This window comes from Melopsittacus undulatus, chromosome 10 (assembly GCF_012275295.1).
Source record: "Melopsittacus undulatus isolate bMelUnd1 chromosome 10, bMelUnd1.mat.Z, whole genome shotgun sequence".
Taxonomy (NCBI): domain Eukaryota; kingdom Metazoa; phylum Chordata; class Aves; order Psittaciformes; family Psittaculidae; genus Melopsittacus; species Melopsittacus undulatus.
In genome coordinates, this window is record NC_047536.1 from 5,368,907 (window position 1) to 5,390,712 (window position 21,806).

General features: G+C 50.5%; 2 protein-coding genes and 1 pseudogene across 2 annotated transcripts; all 3 read right to left on the minus strand.

The window, feature by feature from the left end:
- Positions 1 to 2,877: 2,877 nt before the first annotated feature.
- LOC117436770 (protocadherin beta-4-like) lies at positions 2,878 to 6,784 on the minus strand. The gene has a single exon (XM_034067217.1). The coding sequence runs from the start codon at positions 6,570 to 6,572 to the stop codon at positions 4,131 to 4,133; it is 2,442 nt and encodes an 813-aa protein (XP_033923108.1). The 5' UTR covers positions 6,573 to 6,784; the 3' UTR covers positions 2,878 to 4,130.
- Positions 6,785 to 10,941: 4,157 nt separating this feature from the next.
- LOC117436757 (protocadherin beta-15-like) lies at positions 10,942 to 13,452 on the minus strand (annotated as a pseudogene).
- A 1,998-nt stretch (positions 13,453 to 15,450) lies between these two features.
- LOC117436756 (protocadherin beta-15-like) lies at positions 15,451 to 20,383 on the minus strand. Its single transcript, XM_034067036.1, has one exon. It carries the CDS (start codon positions 20,358 to 20,360, stop codon positions 17,916 to 17,918), a length of 2,445 nt encoding a protein of 814 aa, XP_033922927.1. The 5' UTR covers positions 20,361 to 20,383; the 3' UTR covers positions 15,451 to 17,915.
- Between the last annotated feature and the right edge of the window lie 1,423 nt (positions 20,384 to 21,806).

The following is a 21,806-nucleotide window of genomic DNA, read 5'->3' on the forward strand; positions in this document are numbered from 1 at the left end:
GTTCCGGTGGAGACCAGTGCACAGCCTGGCAGCCCCAAAGGCCGAATCCGGACACGCAGGAGCAGGGCAGAGTTGGTGCAAGGTGGGGGAAAAGCCGTCCAGTGGGATGATGCCAAGGGTGGCGGTGCTTGCAAAGGCACGTGAAGTGCCTGCATCCAGGATAGCCTGCTCACCACAATGCTTTCTAAAGGGAGTCTTCGACGAGCCCACAGGAATGCTCAGCAGTACTTGCAAGTTCTCAAGTGCTGGGGAGTCCTCCTCTCATTGGGTAGAAACTGATACATCCTGTAGTTGTGTACTGCATCAGACACCTGTCCAGCCCAGCTGGAAAGACCCGAGAAGCAGTCGATTTACACCAGGTGGTTGCTCCTTGTGATCTCCAGAGGAGAGACACTCCTACCTTCTCAAACGTCTTTCACAATTCCGTTTCTTACAGGTGTCCTATTGGAGGAGATTACCATCCATAATCCTCTGTCTGTTTGGATGTGGAGAACCCCGAGCAGAGTAGCTTCAGACAGGACACCAATCAGGCACTGCATGCCTGACAGATCCCACTTAGGGAAAAGAGAGAGTACTCCCTTGCCAGTCTTTCAAGCCAGTTTAGAGTTCCTGCCAGAGAGCAGCTTCTATTCTTTGCCACTGTCCCAAGTAAAGAAGTTCTGTGTGGACTTACTGCTCACAGGGGGCTTTCTCACCAGTAGCAAGTGGGTTCTCATTATAGGTTTCTTACTTAAAATGAGCTGAATTTCTCCTGCCAAATGATTTGTGCAATACAACACAGCACAGGATATCCAAGGCTCATGCTTGAAAGGAAACTGTAGCTAGGTTGGGGTTGGTCTCTTCTTGTAAGAAGTACAGAACGTGAGAGAATGGTCTTAATTTGTGCCAGAAAGGCCTATAATGTATGTTAGGAGACATTTTTTTTCACCAAATGGGTTGTCAAGTGTTTGCAAACGCTTCCCAGGGAAGTGGTTGAGCCATCATCCCTGGACATGGCACTCTGGGGCATGGTTTTGTGGTGTCTTTAGCAGTGTTAAATAAATAATAATTGGACTTGATTGTTTCAGCGATCTTTACCAACTCAAATTATTCTGTTTCGCTCAGGATGATTGGATAGTGGAGCCATGCAGAAGGGATGGTTGTAGTCCTCTGCATGTCATAGAATCACAGAATCCTCAAATGGTTTGGTTTGGAAGGGTCTTTAAGGATCATTTAGTTCCAACCTGCCCTGCAATGGGCAGGGACACATCCCACTAGAAAAATTCCACAAAGCCCCATCCAACCTGACCATACATGAGACATCTATCACTTCCCTGGGTAACCTGTTCCAATGCCTTACCAATCCTACAGGGAAGAACTTCTCCATAACATCTAATGTATATCTACCCACTTTCATTTTAAAGCCATATCCACTTGTCCTATCACTACATGAAATTGTATGTGCCATTTAGGAAGGCCGCTCTAAAGCCTCCTTGAGCCTTCTGTTGTCCAGGCTGAACAACCCCAGCTCTCTCAGGGTTTCCTCGTAAGAGCACTGCTCCAGCCATCTAATCATCTTTGTAGCCCTTGTCTGAACTCAATCCAACTCTCTCCAACAGATCCATGCCCTTCTTACTTTTGAAGCACACATTGCTGGGTCAAGTTTAGCTTTGCATCAACCAACACAACTTGTGTCTTGGACATTGAGCCATTAGCCACAAATCTTTGAGTGCAATTATCCTTCCAGTTCCATATCCATATCCATTCCAAGCAGATCCATCATATAAATAGTTCTCTAATTTAAGGAGAAGGGTGTAATGTGGGACAGAGTCAAGTCTTTGCCCAATTCCAAGTAGATGACAGCATTCAGTCTTCCCTTATGGACCAATGTCATAACCCCATTGTGGAAGGCCATCAAATTGTTCAGGGATGTTAGTGAGGCCATGTCAGCAGCCACCAATTACATCCTTACATTCCATGAGCCTTTGCATGCATTCCAGGGAGATCTGGTCCATGATCTTGCTGGGCAATGAGGTGAGACTGACTGGTTTGCAATTTCCTGGCTTTTTCCCTTTGTAAATATCAGGGTTATGTTTCACATTTTTCTATCACTGCGATCCTCTCTTGACTGCCATGACTTTTGAAACATGATGGATAACATACTGACTATTGCATTTCTTCAAGTCCCATGTATTTCTGCACCTTTATGTTCCATTAATTGGTCTCAAACCTGATCTTCTCTACAGAGGGTTGTCATCATTCTCCCAGTCCATTACTTGCCCTTCATGGCTTGGTCATTGATGCCAGAGCACTTGTCAGTGAAGGATGAGACATTTCCAGAGAGAAGCCTCACCCTGGTCACTGTTTTTGCTCACCAAATGCCCACCTCATGGAGTTCCCACAAACACCATAAAAACTTCCAAAAGAACAGGGATGCCATCTTTGTGACATCCATTTTATGAAACTCCTACACTTTCAGTGTCACACTTTATTCTGGAAAGCCTCACAGCTGCCATCTGCAGAAGTCAGGAGAGTAGGGCAGGTCACTCTCCCCACTTCCCTGCTTTGCAGACATCAAAGCCAACCCAGGGTCTCTAGGAAGGAGGAGGGCTGGTATTCTTGGTCTGCATATAACTTGCCTCATCACAGCAAGACAGTCAGTACCAAGGACACCTGTAGGGGCCTCCCAGCAATTCCCTGCTCCTTACAACTTTCTTGAAGACTCTGCTGGCAACATCTCCCAACTCAAGAATTGTACCCACCCAACCTTAACTAGGCCAAGGGTCAACATGGAAAAAACACTCCTGGCCCTTTGAAAACTGTGACAGAGCTTTCACAGGAACAAAAGCTCTACAAATGTGACTGGCTCCACACAAAGCATTCTAGTGTTCTCTTTATTTTGCTCTTACACACAAGGGTCTTCCATGTTACAACAGCTAAGCTTATAACTGCAGCACAACACAGCATGAGGGTTTTCCAATATCCCATGTCATGTTGCCTTCTTTTAAACAGTATTTTCTTAATTACATGTGGGAGTAACATTCCTCCTGAAGAGGAAGAGGCAAGATAATCTTCAAATGTAGTCACAGAGCAGAGGGAGAAAAGACATAAAGGACAATGCAAATGCTCCAAGAGAAAAATATAGAAAATTATAGCATAACAGCTTTCCACTCCCATCAAGAAACCTCTGAATTCAGGAACAACAATGATGATACCAAACTCAAAGCTCATATTTAGATTTCATCTTGATGCTAGCTTCAGAAAAAGTTCCTTAAAACAACTTGTGGAGTTTCCTTACAATCTTCCTTAAGGAACATATTCTCATAACTCTGTGTGGCTACAGACTACTAGAAGGCAACTCCACTGTGCCAAAAGTAAAGCATGCGGGGCAGAAAATCAGCATGGCCAAACAGGGAAATCCGTGTGGAGTTCCAAAGGAAAAAGAAATTTTTCTGCTGCTCTCCCCTAGAGACTATGAGATTTTTCTACTAAAGACCCCAAAGTATCTTTCTTCATGCTGGGCTGGAATTACAGTGGCTGGATGGGAGCATCTGCCTACTTTCATATGTAGCCCTTGTGCAGCACAAGCAGACAAACAATAGCTGTATGGACAGACACAGTGACCAGAAGGAAAAAAATACAGAGCCCACAGATCTCAGGCAGACACATGCAGAGAAGAAAGAGCCCTATGATCATACTACATTGTCACACAGTACTCACAATGTCCTTGCTTTCCTGACATATGCATTTGAGTGAAGTTGTGGTTTGACTACCCCACGACGCTACTGCGTTACAGCACAAAGGAATTGGTCCAAAGTGTTGCCTGCCAGCAACTGAGACAAGAATTTACCTGGGGTTCTGGCACTAATCCTAATCTGAAAGCAATTCAGACATGGCTTCAACAGAGCAGAAACATGCAAATCCCTGCATGAGAGAGCTTAAGGTTCTTTTGTTGGATTTGTACATTGTTTTTTGTTTGGGTGGTTGGGTTTTTTTGATAGGTGAAGTCAGTATTTTCTGTCACTTTGTCTTCATGGGAAGTCACTGATACCAACTCTAAATACAGATTTACTCAGGAGTTCACATTACCACATATCTTAGCACGGATCCCTTGCAGTCATGAGACACTAAATCTCTGTGCCAATACCATACTAGTTAAAGGAAAGACTATTGAACTGTTCTGCAGAATGCATCCCATGGTTGTCTGGTGCCATGTTCTCCTTAGTGAGAGTGCCACAGGGGAAATCTTGCTCATTGTTGGTACCCCCACCTGTAGCATTGAGCTGTGGTGGCAGGCTGGGGAGGATGGGCTTCAGGAACTTGAATTCACTGTTGCCAGAGCCCGTCGTGAGGCTGATCTCATAGCAATAGGCATGAGGCAGGGTCCCTGCAGCAGCTGCATCAGCCAGGCTGCTCTGTAAGTTGTTGGCACCATAAAACACATGCCCATCCTTCAGCTCCTTTCTCTTGCATACCTTGTGAATGACAAAGGCTGCTGTGGACACGAGGAAGAGGAGTGAGACAAAGACCAAGGAAATTATTAAATAGATTGTCAGGGAGCTGCTCTCATCCTCTGTCGTCAGGCTGCTGTGTGATAGGCGCACGTCTGATAAGTCACTGAGCAGGAGTGCACTCAGTACTGCAGTGGCTGACAGTGGTGGCTGCCCACTGTCTCGCACTAGCACTACGAGTTTCTGCTTCACAGTGTCTCTCTCTGTCACTGATCTCCTCAGTCGCACCTCCCCACTTTGGGCACCCACCACAAACAGTCCAGGATCAGTGGCCCTCAGCAAGTGGTATGAGAGCCATGAGTTCTGCCCTGAGTCAGCATCAACGGCCACCACTTTAGTGATGAGGTAACCTGCCTCAGCTGAAACGGGCACCAGCTCACTGGATGGAGAGCTGCTGTCCTGCGAGGGGTACAGCACCAGTGGGGCATTGTCATTTTCATCCACCACAACAAGATGGACGGTGACATTGGCACTGAGGGGAGGTGACCCCGCATCGGAGGCGCGCACCAAGAACTCGATCTGCTTCACTTGCTCATAGTCCAGGGGCCGCAGCACAAACACATCTCCATTCTCAGAGTTCACAGAGATGCAGGAGCAGGTAGGATGCTCTGTAGGGTGGGCAAGCACCAGGGAATAGGTCACCTTGGCATTAGGCCCCACATCTCCATCTAAAGCACCGACAGTCCCAACAAGCACTGTGGGAACATTGTTCTCACGTACATACATGGTGTACGATGTCTGGTTGAACACAGGTGCATTGTCATTCACATCAGAGATGTCTACTGTGAAGGTCTGGGTGGTTGTGAGAGGAGGTGATCCCGCGTCTGCTGCTGTGACTGTCAGGATGTACCGTGCTATCTCCTCCCTGTCCAGTGCACTCACAGTCACCAGCTCAAAGTAATTCTTATAGGCTGGCCGCAAGGAGAATGACAGCTGGTCCTCAAGGGCACAGGAGATCTTCCCATTGGCACCAGCATCTCGGTCCCTGACAGTAAACAGGGCAACGACAGTCCCAGGCAATGAGTCCTCAGGGATGGAGCTGGTGAAGGAACTGATCATCACCTCTGGTGCATTGTCATTCACATCCACCACCTCCACCAACACTCTGCAGATTGCAGAGAGGCCCCCTCCATCTGTGGCCCGCACTCTAAGCTCATAATTCTTTGCTGCCTCAAAGTCCAGAGACTTCGTGAGTTTAATTTCACCACTCATGGGGTCTACCATGAATGCTGAGTAGCTCTGGTCTCCTGCTTGGCTGAACTGATAGGAGATGTCCCCATTAACTCCCTCATCCTGATCAGTTGCCACTACTCTGAGAACCACAGAGCCCTCTGGTGCATTTTCCAAAACCTTTCCTATGAAAACCTTCTGTGGGAATACGGGAGCGTTGTCATTTACATCTATAACGACAATGTGAATTTGGGTGGTTCCACTCCTTGGCGGCGAGCCTGCATCCACAGCAATGAGACTGAAATACATCTCTGCCTGCTCCTCTCTGTCGAGTGGCTTTTCCAAAACAAGTTCAATGTATTTGGCATCCTCAGTTTGAGTTCCAAAGTCAATGCTGAAGTACTCATTTTTGGGAGAGATGCTGTAAGCCTGAATGCTGTTGCTGCCAACATCAAGGTCCTGAGCCCCCTCCAAAGGGAAACGAGAGCCAGGGTTGCTTGTTTCCAGTATCTTAAGAGTGACCCGCTCCTCCGGAAAAACGGGCGCGTGGTCATTGATGTCCTCCACGGCCACCCCCACCCGAAAGAACTGCACGGGGTTTGCCAGCAGGAGCTCGAAGGGCAGCGTGCAGGTAGCGGACTGCCCGCACAGCTCCTCGCGGTCCAGCCTCTCGGCCACGACGAGGCGGCCGCTGCCCGGGTCTAAGCGAAAGTGCTGCCGGCCGTCCTCCGAGAGCAGGCGGGCGCGGCGAGCCGAGAGCTGCGCCGGGGCCAGCCCCGCGTCCTCCGCCACGTTGGCTACCACGGAGCCGCTCTCGCTCTCCTCGGCTACGGAGTAGCGGATGGGCTCGGCGCGAGCGTGCGGCAGGGAGAGGAAAACACAGAGACAGAGCACTTGCCTTGCGGTCTCCATGGCGGGGCGGCGGACAGCCTCTGTGTCGGGGATGGCCCGCGCAGTCCTCCACGGTATGCGGCGACCGGCAGCAGAGCGATGGTGCGGTGATCGAAATCGCTTTTTCTAGTTGAGTCCGGTTGGCGAGCCGGTGCGCGGCCGCCGTGTCCCGGCAGCGGGTGGTACCGGGTCCTGTTCGCCTCCGCTGCCCAGCGCGGCTCTGCTGGGCTGAGTTCTGCTCTGCTCTGCTGTGTTGGGCAGAGCCAATGTGGGCTCAGCCACATCCCCTCTCGCAGCTGCTCTCCGTCCCCTTGGCCGGCAGCACCACCCTGCGGCCCGAGGCGGGACCGCACCAGTCGCCGCCCGCTGCTCGCGCTGTCGGCTCGCCGCAAACACGGACCCGTACGCACGCAGGCGGCTACCGGCCTCTCACCTGCATTGGGGCCCTGCGGCAGGCTGCGCGCACACCGCATCGGGGACGGCAGAGCGGGTCAGAGCTTTTCCATGCTTTCCAGGGAATATGCTCCATGGTCGTTCTTTGCATCAAGGTGAGACTGACGGGCTTGTAGTTCTCTGACTCTTTCTATTTGTAAAAACGGGGGTTATGCTTCTGATTTTCCAGTCACTATGAACTTCACCCAGCTGCAAGGAATTCTGAAACACGATGGATAGTGGCTTGGCCATGAGCATCTGTTCAGGTCCCATGAATTACTGCATCTTCATGTTCCTTTAGATGGTCTCAAACCTGATCTTCTATAGCAGGTTGTTCATTATTATCTGAGTACATGACTTGCCCTTAGTGACTTGGGCATTGATTCTGAAGCACCTGCCAGTGAAGACTGAGACATTTCTGGAGAGAAGCCTCTCCCTGGTTGCTGGTTTTGCTCACCAAAAGCCCAACTCTTGGAGCTCCACCAAACACTTTCAAAGCTACAGGGATGCTGTCTTTGTGACATTCATCTTCTGAAACTACTACACCTTTAGTGTCACAAACACTTTATACTGGAGAGCTTCACAGTTGCTATCTGCAGCTGGAGCTGTCAGACGAGTTGGGAAGGCCACTCTCTTAATATCCATGCCTTGGAGAGGCCCTTGCACAACCACAGCCTCTGGGAGTCTAGGGGTCATTTTGCCCCAATCTGAATATAACTGGGACCCATCCCAGCCAGGTGGTCAGGACAGAGGAGAAATATAGAGGCCTGCCAGCAATTTCATGCTCCCACAGCTTGCCTGAAGTTGCTCTGCTGGCCACATCCCCCACCTCAAGAAATGCACACAATCACCCTTCCCTCAGCCAAGGGACAACATAAGGAAAACACTCCTGGCCCTTTAAAATCTGTGACAGAGCTTTCCCAGAAAGAACAGCTCTACAAAGACAACTGTCTCCACACAAAGCATTTGTATGTTCTCTTTATTTTGCTTTTACACACAAGGGTATCCTACGTTACAACAGTACAGCTCATAACTGCAGCACAACACAGTGTAAGGGTTTCCAAATATCCTGTGCAATGCTGCCTTCATTCAAACAGTCTGCTATTATACATGGGTGTGACAGTCCTTCTTAAGAGGAAAGGCAAGACAATGCGTAGAGATCACAGAGTGAAAGAAGAAAAGGCAAAAAGGAGAATGCATTTGTCTAACAAAAAAACAGAGAAAATCATAACAATACATCTTTCCACTCCCATCAAGAAACACCTGCATTCAGAAACAACAATAACAAGGCCAAACGTAAAGTTCCTTTTCTGATTTCATCTCAATTCTACCTTCAGAAAAAGTCTCTTGGAGTAACTTACTATTTTTCCCTACAATCCAACCAAGGACAAGGAACATGTTCTTACTATTCTGTACAGTTACAGACTTTTAGAAGGCAATTACACCATGCCAAGAGTCAAGCTTTTGGGTCAGAAGCCAGCCTGGCCCAACAGGGATCTTCTTGTGTTGCTCCAGAGAAAAAAGAAATGGTATGACATCTGGAAGCAAGGTCTGGCATTGCAGGTAGCTTACAGAGCTGTGGTTCATATATGAACGGAGAAGACCCAAGAGGCCAAAACTCAATCACAGCTGAAACTGGCCAGTGTTGTATTAGATGATAAGAATGACTTTTTAAGTATGTCCATAGCAAGAGGAGTTTGAAAGAAAACATTAGACTGGTACTTGTGGAAGATGATCCCTCCCTGAGTAACAGGGACTAAGGAGTAGAGAAGAGAGTTGGTGCTTTTCTTGCCTCAAGTTTTAAACTAATTGTTAGCCACCGGGGCTGCCCAGTCCCTGTCACAGAGGACAGTTCCCTGATCTTCCTGGCTGGAAACTAGCCAGTGTTCTTCCAGTCTGCAAGAAGGTCATGAGGAAAGATCTTCTTTCCTCATGAAAGCAACTACAGACCAGTTGGTCTCACCTCAGCTACTGGACAAAATATGGATGTCTAAGGTCACCTGCCTCGTTGATGAAGAGAAGGGGGTGGATATAGTTTTTCTGGATTTTAGTCTAAATTGGGCAAGCAAAGGCTAGAGGGCAGCCCTGCAGAAAGGCAGCTGCTGGGGTTGCTCATGTGCACCACGAGCCAGCAGTGTGCCCTTCCAGCCAAGATGGCAAACCACATCCTGTGGACATCAAACACAAGACATGATTATCAGCATTGGTGTGACTTCACCTTGAGTACTGTGTGCTGTGCTGAGTGCCCCAATTGAAGAAGCATGTGGGGGTCAGCTTCCTAAAGAGAGGAAGTGGAGAGGGAGGCACTGAGCTCTTTTCCCTCATATCCAATTGTAGGATGTGTGAGAACAGTTCAAAGCCACACCTGTAGAGGACTGGACTTGATATTATGAAGCATTTCTTTCCTGAAAAAGTGGTCAAACGCTGGAAGAGTCGTCCTAGAGAGAGGATCAATGGCCCAAGCCTGTCAGTGTTTAACAGGCATTTGTACAATGCCCTTAAAACATTCTTTAACTTTTTGTCAGCCCTGAACTAGTCAGATAGTTGGAGCAGAAGATCATTCAAAATTAAGTACTTTGTCTTGGGTTCAGCAGTAGCAGTCATTGTTCTCCTTCTTAATAGCTGGTGCAGTGCTGTGTTCTTGACTTTCAGCCTGGGAAGAATGCTGATAACACCAATGTTTTTAATTGTTGCTAAGTAAAGTTTACTTTGATCAAGGACTTTCTCAGTCTCATGCTCTGCTAGGGAGGAGGGGAAGCCAGAAGGAAGCAGAGACAGGACACCTGACCCAAACTGAGCCTCTAGCCAAAAGGGTATTCCATACCACAGCATATCATGCCCAGTAAATAAACTGAGGGGAGTTAACCAAAAAGCCCAGATCGCTGCTTGGGTTGGGCTGGGTATCAGTTGGCAGGTGGTGAGCAATTCTATTCTCTCCCCTTGTTATTTCCCTTATCATTATTATTATTGGTGGTAGCACTAGTATTTCTGTGTTATACCTTAGTTACTGGACTATTCTTATCTCAGCCTGTGGGAGCTGCATCTCTTCAGTTCTCCTCCCCATCCCTCCAGGAGCAGAGGGAGAAAGAAAGGGAGGAGTGAACTAGCAAGCAGCTGTATGGTTCTGAGTTACCTCCTGGGCTTAAACCACTACATGCTTCTAGTGTATCCTAGTCTAGTCTCACCTGGTCTGGTCTAGTCCATTGCGTTTTATCCCAACACCATTTGTGCTGCTGTATTCCCCAGACAATCTCAAGGAGACAGCGCACCCAACCACCCATTATGGGCCAATGGAAGACCTCAGGTGTTTTGCTGCTCTCTCTTAAGGAAGACTGCTGCACTCAAAAGGTCAAAACAACTTCCCTTCTGCTTCACTGGAATGACATGCAATGGCTGGATGTGCACAACTACCTGCTGTGATGTGTAGCCCTTGTGCAGCCTAAGCAGCCACACAACCACTGTACGGACAGACTCAGTGCCCAGAAGGAAAGACACATGGAACCCTCCCATCTGAGACAGAGAAATTCAGAAACCAGAGGATAAAGAGCGCTGTACTCACACCACATTGTCACGCAGTGCTCAAAACATCCTTCCTTTCCTGATCCACAAGAAGGGCTATGAGCATTTCAGCGAGGTTGTAGTTTGCCTGACCATAACATTGCATTACAGCACACAGGACTTTGTCCATGGTCTTGCCTGCCAGCAACTGAGATGAGATCATAGTTGGGGTCATAGAACTAAAACCACTCTGAAAGTATTTCAGAACTGTACTTTCACATCTATAATAGAGGTGTGACATGCTGTTTCCTAAATGAGGCAGCCATAGGTTCTTTTCGTGGGTTTTATTCTGTAGGAGAAGTCAATATCTTTTCTCACTTTGTCTTTGTAGGAAGCCACTGATGCCAACTGTAAATACAGATTTACTCTGGAGGTCCCATTGCCACATGTCCTAGCAGGGATCTCTTCCTGTCATTAGATGTGAAGCATCTGTGTCAACACCATGCTAGTTAAAAGAAAGACTATTGAACTGTTCTGCAGAATGCATCCCAGGATTGTCTGGTTCTATGTCTCCTGAAGTACCAAGGCCACAGGGGAAACCTTGCTCACTGCTGGTGGCCCCACCTGTGGCATGAAGCTGTGGTGGCAGGCTGGGGAGGATGGGCTTCAGGAACTTGAACTCACTGTTGCCAGAGCCCGTCGTGAGGCTGATCTCATAGCAATAGGCATGGGGCAGGGTCCCTGCAGCACCTGCATCAGCCAGGCTGCTCTGTAAGTTGTTGGCACCATAAAACACATGCCCATCCTTCAGCTGCTTTCTCTTGCACACCTTGTGAATGACAAAGGCTGCTGTGGACACGAGGAAGAGGAGTGAGATAAAGACCAAGGAAATTATTAAATAGACTGTAAGGGAGCTGCTCTCATCCTCTGTCGTCAGGCTGCTGTGTGGTAGGCGCACGTCGGAGAAGTCACTGAGCAGGAGGGCACTCAGTGCCACAGTGGCTGACAGTGGTGGCTGCCCATTGTCTCGCACTAGCACTACGAGTTTCTGCTTCACAGTGTCTCTCTCTGTCACTGATCTCCTCAGTCGCACCTCCCCACTTTGGGCACCCACCACAAACAGCCCAGGATCAGAGGCTTTCAGCAGGTGGTACGAGAGCCATGAGTTCTGCCCTGAGTCAGCATCAACGGCCACCACTTTAGTGATGAGGTAACCTGCCTCAGCTGAAACAGGCACCAGCTCACTGGATGGAGAGCTGCTGTCCTGCGAGGGGTACAGCACCAATGGAGCATTGTCATTTTCATCCACCACAACAAGATGGACGGTGACATTGGCACTGAGGGGAGGTGACCCCGCATCAGAGGCGCGCACCAAGAACTCGATCTGCTTCACTTGCTCATAGTCCAGGGGCCGCAGCACAAACACGTCTCCATTCTCAGAGTTCACAGAGATGCAGGAGCACGAAGGCTGCTCTGTAAGGTGGGCTGGGACCAGGGAATAGGTCACCTTGCCATTGAGCCCCACATCTCCATCTCCAGCAATGACAGTCCCAACAAGCACTGTGGGAACATTGTTCTCACGTACATACATGGTGTATGATGTCTGGCTGAACACAGGTGCATTGTCATTCACATCAGAGATGTCCACTGTGAAGGTCTGGGTGGCTGTAAGAGGAGGTGATCCCGCGTCTGCTGCTGTGACTGTCAGGATGTACCGTGCCATCTCCTCCCTGTCCAGTGCACTCACAGTCACTAGCTCAAAGTAATTCTTATAGGCTGGCCTCAAGGAGAATGACAGCTGGTCCTCAAGGGCACAGGAGATCTTCCCATTGGCACCAGCATCTCGGTCCCTGACAGTAAACAGGGCAATGACTGTCCCAGGCAATGAGTCCTCAGGGATGGGGCTGGTGAAGGAACTGATTATCACCTCTGGTGCATTGTCATTCATATCCACTACCTGCACCAACACTCTGCAGATTGCTGAAAGACCCCCACCATCTGTGGCCTGAACACTGAGCTCATGTTTCTCTGCTGCCTCAAAGTCCAGAGGCTTTGTGAGTTTAATTTCACCACTCATAGGGTCTATCATGAATGCTGAGTGGCTCTGGTCTCCTGATTGGCTGAACCGGTAGGAGATGTCACCATTAACTCCAGTATCACGATCTGTTGCTGCTACTCTGAGAACAACAGAACCCTCTGGGGCATTTTCCAAAACCTGCCCAACATACACGTCCTGTGAGAAGATGGGAGCGTTGTCATTTACATCTAGAATGACAATGTGAATTTGGGTGGTCCCACTCCTGGGTGGAGAGCCCCCATCCACAGCAATGAGATTGAAATCCACCTCTGCCTGCTCCTCCCTGTCAAGTAGCTTTTCCAAGACCAGTTCAATATACTTCTTGCCCTTAATCTGACTCTCAAAGTCAACACTAAAGTACTCATTTTCGGGAGAGATGCTATAAGCCTGGATGCCGTTGCTGCCAACATCCAGGTCGCGAGCCCCCTGCAGAGGAAAACGAGAGCCAGGGTCGCTCCTTTCCAGTATCTTAAGAGTGACCCGCTCCTCCGGAAAAAACGGGCGCGTGGTCATTGATGTCCTCCACGGCCACCTCCACCCGAAAGAACTGCACGGGGTTTGCCAGCAGGAGCTCGAAGGGCAGCGTGCAGGTAGCGGACTGCCCGCACAGCTCCTCGCGGTCCAGCCTCTCGGCCACGACGAGGCGGCCGCTGCCCGGGTCTAAGCGAAAGTGCTGCCGGCCGTCCTCCGAGAGCAGGCGGGCGCGGCGAGCCGAGAGCTGCGCCGGGGCTAGCCCCGCGTCCTCCGCCACGTTGGCTACCACGGAGCCGCTCTCGCTCTCCTCGGCTACGGAGTAGCGGATGGGCTCGGCGCGAGCGTGCGGCAGGGAGAGGAAAGCACAGAGACAGAGCACTTGCCTTGCGGTCTCCATGGCGGGGCGGCGGACAGCCTCCGTGTCGGGGGTGGCCCGCACAGTCTTCCGTGGTAAAAACGGTGCCAGACTGCAGCGCATCGGAACCGCCGGGGTGCGTGCGCCCTTCCTCTGCCCGAGTCCGGTTTTCGGCCCGGAGCGCGTCCGCCGTGTACCTGGTAGTTGTACGGGACCCTGGTCGCCGTTGCTGCCCAGCTCGTCTCTGCCGGACTGGTCCGAGCTCAGCTCGCCTGCATTCTGCTCTGCTCTGCTGGGCTGAGCAGAGCCAGAGTGGGCTCAGCCACATCCCCTCCCGCAGCTGCTTTCCGTCGCCTTGGCTCGCAGCACCACCCTGCGGCCCGACGCGGGACTGCGCCCGCCGCTGCCTGCTGCCCGCGCTGCCGATTAGCCCGGGCAGACTGCGACACCAGGAAAGCTCCCGGGACGCACCTCGCCGGGGACGGCAAAGCGGGGCAGGAGAGCCGAGAGGCCCGCGGGGCCTCCGCTGCATCGCGGGCGCCCAGGCACCGCCGGCTGCTGCCCCGTGGCTTCTGTGGCTGCCCCAAGCCCGCCGCTGCCGACGTCCCGGAGGCGAGTGTGGAAGGCATGACAGACCCAAAGGCGAGGTCGGACACGCAGGAGCGGGGCAGAATCCGTCCAACGAGACGACGCCGAGGGTGGTTGTGCTTGCAGAGGCACGGAAAGTGCCTGCCCCCGGAATAGATTCTCTGACCGCTCCTGCCTGTCACAATGCTTCTTAAAGAATGCTCCCTTCAAGGCCGCCTACGAAGATTCCGCAAGGAAAGCAGTGCATGCAGGCTCTCAAGTGCTGGAAAGAGGCTTTCGTCATCTCACTCTGTTAAATCCGTGATAGAACCTCTACTTAAGCACTGCACCAGACACCTGGCCCATCCAGCTGAAACGATCCGAGAAGCAGCAGTTTTACACCAGGAGGTGCTGGTTCCTTCTGATCTCCGGAGGAAAGACAAACCGACTTTCCCAAATGTCTTTCACAACTCCATTTGTTACAGCTGTCACTATTGGAGGAGATAATCCTACTTAATCCTACATCCCCTTAGATGTAGAGCATTCTCAGCAGAATAGCTTCACGCAGGGCTCCAGATAAGCACTGCTTGCCAGATAGACCCCACTCAGGGAAAACAGGAAGTTCCCCCATGTCAGCTTTTCAAGCCAGTTCAGACTTTTCCTGACAGAGGGCAGTTTGTATTCATTTCCACTGTCCAGGGTAAAGAAGTTCCTACAGGGACTGATTGCTTGCTGGTGGCTTTCTCACCAGCAGCAAGTGGGTGCTGCCTGCAGGTTCCTCACTTACAGTGAGTTGAATTTCTTCTTCCACCAAAGGATTTGTGCAACTGAACACAGCAGATGACAGCCAAGGCCCGTGCCTGAAAGGAGATTGTAATGAGGATGCAGTCAAACTCTTGCAAGTAAGAAATGACAGAACGTGAGACAACAGCTTCACTTTGTGCCAGGAAGGTCCAGATTGGATGCTAGGAAACACTTCTTCACTAAAAGGGTTGTCAAGTGTTGGCACACACTTCCTAGGAAAGAGGTGGAGTCACCATCCCTGGACATATTACTTTTGGACATGGTTTTGTGGTGCCCTTGGCAGTGTTAAGTAACCGTTGGACTCAATGTCTCAAGGATCTATTTAATCTCAGATGATTCTATGTTTCTGCTCAGATTGACCGGATAGCAGAGTCTTTGCTCAGCTTTATATCAGGGCCTTCAGTATCAAGTCAGTACCAAGGAGACCTGTAGAGGTCTGCCAGCAATTCCATGCTCCCTACAACTTTCCTGAAGGTTCTGCCAGCAACATCTCTCCCAGTTCAAGAACTGTACCCACTCAACTGTACCTCAGACAAGGGACATGTGAAAAATATTCCTGGCTCTTTGGAATCTAGGAGAAAGCTTTTCCAGAAAAAACAGCTCTACAATGACTGATCGCTCCACACAAAGCATTTGGAAGTTCTCTTTATTTTGCCTTAACACATAAGAGTCCCTCACATTACAAAAGCAGAGTTTATAACTGCAGCACAACACACCATGAGGGCTTCCAAATATCCCATGCCACGCTGCCTTCATTCAAACAATCCCCTATTATACATGGGTGAGAGAATCCTTCTTAAAAGGAAGATAGAAACATAGAATCATAGAATAGTTAGGATAGGAAAGGACCTCGAGATCATCTAGTTCCAACCCCCCTGCAATGGGCAGGGACACCTCACACTAAACCATATCACCCAAGGCTTCAGATACAATACAATACTCAGAGTTCAAAGAGACGAAAAAGAAAAGGCAAAAAGGAGAATGCAGTTGTCTAACAGAAAACACAGAAAGTCATAACAGCACATCTTCCCACTCCCACCAAGAAACCTCTGTATTCAGAAACAACAATAACAAGTCCAAACCCAAAGTCCCTTTTCTGATTTCATCTCACTTCCATCTTCAAAAAAAATCCCTTGAATCAGCTTGTGGAGTTTCCCTACAAACTAACCCACGACAAGGAACATGTTCTCACAAATCTGTTTGATTACAGCCTATAAGTAGGCAATTCCATGTGCCATAAGTCAAGCTTTGGAGTCAGAAGACCAGCCTGGCCAAACAGGAAACTCTTTGTGAAGCTCCAGAGGAAAAAAAAATGGTATGATATCTGGAAGCCAGGTCTGGCATTGCAGGAAGCTTACAGAGCTGTGGTTCATATGTGCATGGAGAAGACACGACAGGCCAAAACTGCATCACAGTGGAAACTGGCCTGTGTTGTTTTAGGTGACAAGAATGGCATTTTTAAGTACATTTCCAGCAAGTGAAGGTCAAAAGAAAACATTAGACTGCTACTTGTGGGAGGTGATCCCTCCTGAGAGTAACAGGGACTAAGAAGAAGTCATTCTGTGCCTCAAGTTTTAATTTAATTGTTAGCCCCCAGGGCTGCCCAGACCCCTGAGCTGTCTGACTAGCAGCTAGACAATGTCCTTCCAGTGTGCAAAAAGGGCATGAGGAAAGACACAGGCCACTACAGACCCGTTGGTCTCGCCAACAGGTGAGAAAACAGCTCCTGAAAAACATATGGAGAAGATCATACTGGGTACAAAGGTCACCTGACTCATTAATGAAGAGAAGGGGGTGGATGTAGTTTTTCTGGATTTTAGTCTAAATTGGGCAAGCAGAGGCTGGAGGGCAGCCCTGCAGAAAGGCAGCTGCTGGAGGTACTGGTGGGCTGTGGGCTCAGTAGAAGCCAGCAGTGTGATCTGGCATCCTGTTGGCATCAAAACCATCACAACCAGTCACTCACAAGTCTTGATTATCCTCCTGCATTCAGCATTGGTGTGGCCCCACCTTGACTACTGTGTGCTCTGCTGGATGCCACAATTTAAACAGCATGTGAGGGTCAGCTTCATAAAAAGGGGAGGTAGACAGGAAGGCAATGAACTCTTCTCCCTTATATCCAGTAATAGTGGGTAAGGTTCATAGCCACACCACTGGAGAAACAGACTTGATACTAGGAAACATTTCTTTCCTGAAAGAGTGGCCAAACACTGCAACAGGCTTCCTAGGGAAGTGGTTGATGACCCAAGCCTGCCAGTGTTTAACAGGCATTGTACAATGTCCTTAGAAACATGCTTTAACTTCCAGTAAGCCCTGAACGGGTCAGGCAGTTGGACCAGATGATCACTGTAGGTGCCTTCAAAATGAAATATTTCTAGTCTGGTCTGGTCCATTGCAATTTATCCAAATACCATTTGTGATGCTGCCTGCATCCCAAGGAGACAGCCCATCCCATCACTCCTTATGGGCAAATGAAAGACCTCATTCTCCCTTAAGGACAATGAGACTGCTGTACTCAAAAGGTCAAAACAACTTTCCTTCTCCTTTGCTGGAATGGTGTGCAAAGGCTGGATATGAGCAACTGCCTGATTTGATGTCTAGCCTTTGAGCAGCATAGGCAGGCACTCAGCTGAGGTACAGTCAGACAACGTGACCAGCAGAAGAAAGCACACAGAGCCCACCCAACTCAGACAGAGGCAACCAGAACCCAGAGGAGAAGGAGCTGCATACTCACACCACACTGTTACACGGTACTCACCATGCCCTTGGCTTTCATGACTCACTCACTTTAGTGAGGTTGTAGTTTGTCTGCCTGACTGTGTTATTCCGTTACAGCAAGAAGGAATTGGTCCATAGTCCTGTCTGCCAGCAACTGAGACAAAAAATTAACTAAGATCCTGGAACAAATCTCAATTTCAAAACATTTAAGAAATGGCTGTAACAGAGCAGAAACATGCAGTTCCCTGAATGAGAGAGCTTTAGTTTTTTCGTTGGATTTGTAAATTTTTTTTTTGTTTGGTTGGTTGGGGTTTTTTTAGCAGGTGAAGTCAGTATTTTCTGTCACTTTGTCTTTACGGGAAGTCACTGATGCCAACTCTAAATACAGCAGGGATCCCTTACAGTCATGAGACACTAAACCTCTGTCTGTGCCAACACCATGCTAGTTAAAGGACAGACTATTGAACTGTTCTGCAGAACGCATCCCATGGTTGTCTGGTGCCACATCCTCCACAGTGAGAGTGCCACGGGGGAAATCTTGCTCATTGTTGGTACCCCCACCTGTGGTATGAAGCTGTGGTGGCAGGCTGGGGAGGATGGGCTTCAGGAACTTGAACTCACTGTTGCCAGAGCCCGTTGTGAGGTTGATCTCATAGCAATAGGCGTGGGGCAGGGTCCCTGCAGCAGCTGCATCAGCCAGGCTGCTCTGTAAGTTGCTGGCACCATAAAGCACATGCCCATCCTTCAGCTGCTTTCTCTTGCACACCTTGCGAGCAACGAAGGCTGCTGTGGACACCAGGAAGAGGAGTGAGACGAAGACCAAGGAAATTATTAAATAGATTGTCAAGGAGGCACCTTCATTCTCTTCTGTGGACAGGCTGCTGTGTGGTAGGCGCACGTCTGAGAAGTCACTGAGCAGGAGGGCACTCAGTGCCACAGTGGCTGACAGTGGTGGCTGCCCATTGTCTCGCACTAGCACTACGAGTTTCTGCTTCACAGTGTCTCTCTCTGTCACTGATCTCCTCAGTCGCACCTCCCCAATTTGGGCACCCACCACAAACAGCCCAGGATCAGAGGCCTTCAGCAGGTGGTACGAGAGCCATGAGTTCTGCCCTGAGTCAGCATCAACGGCCACCACTTTAGTGATGAGGTAGCCTGCCTCAGCTGAAATGGGCACCAGCTCACTGGATGCAGGGCTGCTGTCCTGTGAGGGGTACAGCACCAATGGGGCATTGTCATTCTCATCCACCACAGAAATGTAGACAGCAACACTAGCACTAAGAGGAGGTGACCCTGCATCAGAAGCACGCACCAAGACCTCGATCTGCTTCACCTGCTCATAGTCCAGGGGCCGCAGCACAAACACGTCTCCATTCTCAGAGTTCACAGAGATGCAGGAGCAGGGAGGCTGATCTGTAGGGTGGGCTGGGACCAGGGAGTAGGTCACCTTGCCATTGAGCCCCACATCAGCATCTCCAGCAATGACGGTCCCAACAAGCACTGTGGGAACATTGTTCTCACGTACATACATGGTGTATGATGTCTGGCTGAACACAGGTGCATTGTCATTCACATCAGAGATGTCCACTGTGAAGGTCTGGGTGGTTGTGAGAGGAGGTGATCCCGCGTCTGCTGCTGTGACTGTCAGGATGTACCGTGCCATCTCCTCCCTGTCCAGTGCACTCACAGTCACCAGCTCAAAGTAATTCTTATAGGCTGGCCGCAAGGAGAATGACAGCTGGTCCTCAAGGGCACAGGAGATCTTCCCATTGGCACTAGCATCTCGGTCCCTGACGGTAAACAGGGCAACGACAGTCCCAAGCAATGTGTCCTCAGGGAGGGGGCTGGTGAAGGAACTGATTATCACCTCTGGTGCATTGTCATTCACATCCACCACCTCCACCAACACTCTGCAGATTGCTGAGAGGCCCCCACCATCTGTTGCTTGAACACTGAGCTCATGTTTCTTTGCTGCCTCAAAGTCCAGAGGCTTTGTGAGTTTAATTTCACCACTCATGGGGTCAATCACAAAAGCTGAGTAGCTCTGGTCTCCTGCTTGGCTGAACCGGTAGGAGATGTCCCCATTAACTCCTGTATCACGATCTGTTGCTGCTACTCTGAAAACAACAGAACCCTCTGGGGCATTTTCCAAAACCTGCCCAACATAAAAATCCTGCGAGAAGACAGGAGCGTTGTCATTTACATCTATAACGACAATGTGAATTTGGGTGGTCCCACTCCTGGGTGGAGAGCCACCATCCACGGCAATGAGACTGAAATCCACCTCTGCCTGTTCTTCTCTGTCAAGCGCTTTTTCCAGGACTAGTTCAATATACTTCTTGCCCTTAATCTGACTCTCAAAGTCAACACTAAAGTACTCATTTTCCGGAGAGATGCTGTAAGCCTGGATGCTGTTGCTGCCAACATCCAGGTCCTGAGCCCCCTGCAGAGGAAAACGAGAGCCGAGGTTGCTCGTTTCTGGGATTTTAACGGTGACCCGTTCCTCCGGAAAAACGGGGGCGTGGTCATTGATGTCCTCCACGGCCACCTCCACCCGAAAGAACTGCACGGGGTTTGCCAGCAGGAGCTCGAAGGGCAGCGTGCAAGTAGCGGACTGCCCGCACAGCTCCTCGCGGTCCAGCCTCTCGGCCACGACGAGGCGGCCGCTGCCCGGGTCTAAGCGAAAGTGCTGCCGGCCGTCCTCCGAGAGCAGGCGGGCGCGGCGAGCCGAGAGCTGCGCCGGGGCCAGCCCCGCGTCCTCCGCCACGTTGGCTACCACGGAGCCGCTCTCGCTCTCCTCGGCTACGGAGTAGCGGATGGGCTCGGCGCGAGCGTGCGGCAGGGAGAGGAAAGCACAGAGACAGAGCACTTGCCTTGCGGTCTCCATGGCGGGGCGGCGGACAGCCTCCGTGTCGGGGATGGCCCGCGCAATTCTCCACGGTATGCGGCGACCGGCAGCAGAGCGATGGTGCGGTGATCGAATTCCCTTTCTCTGTCCAAGGTCGGCTGGCGGTGCGGAGTGCGGCCGCCGTGCCCCTGCAGCGGGTGGAAGGGGCCACCGCTTGCCGCGCTGCGTGACTCTGCTCCACCGGGTTCGGTTCTGCTCGACTTTGCTGGGCAGGGACAGTGTAGAATCAGCCACCTCCCCTCCGAAAGCAGCTATGCGTCCCCTTGTCCGGCAGCACCACCCTGCGGCCCGAAGGGGATCTGCACTCGCCGCTGCACGCTAACCGCGCAATCGGCTCACTTCATTCCACGGTCCCTTGCACGGCTGTCGGATGCTTGCGGGTCCCCAAGAGCACCGCGGGGCCGCCGGCAGCTGCCTCATCACATCCTCCGCTGCCCAGATCCCACGCTGGTGACGTCCCGGAGGCGAGCCGTGCACCAATTCCCGGCCCCAAAGGCGAGGTCGGACACACAGGAGCGGGGCAGAATCTGTCCAACGAGACGATGCCGAGGGTGGTTGTGCTTGCAGAGCCACAGAAAGTGCCTGCCCCCGGAATAGTCTCTCTGATCGCTTCTACCTCAACGCTTCTTAAAGAATGCTCCCTTTAAGGCCGCCTACGAAGATTCTGCAAGGAAAGCAGTGCATGCAGGCTCTCAAGTGCTGGAAAGAGGCTTTCGTCATCTCACTCTGTTAAATCCGTGATAGAACCTCTACTTAAGCACTGCACCAGACACCTGGCCCATCCAGCTGAAACGATCCGAGAAGCAGCACTTTTACACCAGGAGGTGCTGGTTCCTTCTGATCTCCAGAGGAAAGACAAACCGACTTTCCCAAATGTCTTTCACAACTCCATTTGTTACAGCTGTCACTATTGGAGAAGATTAGCATACCTAATCCTGCATCCCCTTAGATGTAGAGAACTCTGAGCAGAGTAGCTTCACGCATGGCTCCAGATAAGAACTGCTTGCCAGATAGACCCCACTCAGGGAAAACAGGGAGTTCCCCCATGTCAGCTTTACAAGCCAGTTCAGACTTTTCCTGACAGAGGGCAGTTTGTATTCATTTCCACTGTCCAGGGTAAAAAAGTCCCTACGGGGACTGATTGCTTGCTGGTGGCTTTCTCACCAGCAGCAAGTGGGTGCTGCCTGCAGGTTCCTCACTTACAGTGAGTTGAATTTCTTCTTCCACCAAAGGATTTGTGCAACTGAACACAGCAGATGACAGCCAAGGCCCATGCCTGAAAGGAGATTGTAAAGAGGATGCAGTCAGTCTCTTGCAAGTAAGAAATGACAGAACGTGAGACAACAGCTTCACTTTGTGCCAGGAAGGTCCAGATTGGATGCTAGGAGACACTTCTTCACTAAAAGGGTTGTCAAGTGTTGGCAC

Excerpts from the sequence above, each read along its gene's own strand:
- LOC117436770 (XM_034067217.1), bottom strand. The coding sequence starts at position 6,572 with ATGGAGACCGCAAGGCAAGTGCTCTGTCTCTGTGTTTTCCTCTCCCTG.
- LOC117436756 (XM_034067036.1), bottom strand. The coding sequence starts at position 20,360 with ATGGAGACCGCAAGGCAAGTGCTCTGTCTCTGTGCTTTCCTCTCCCTG.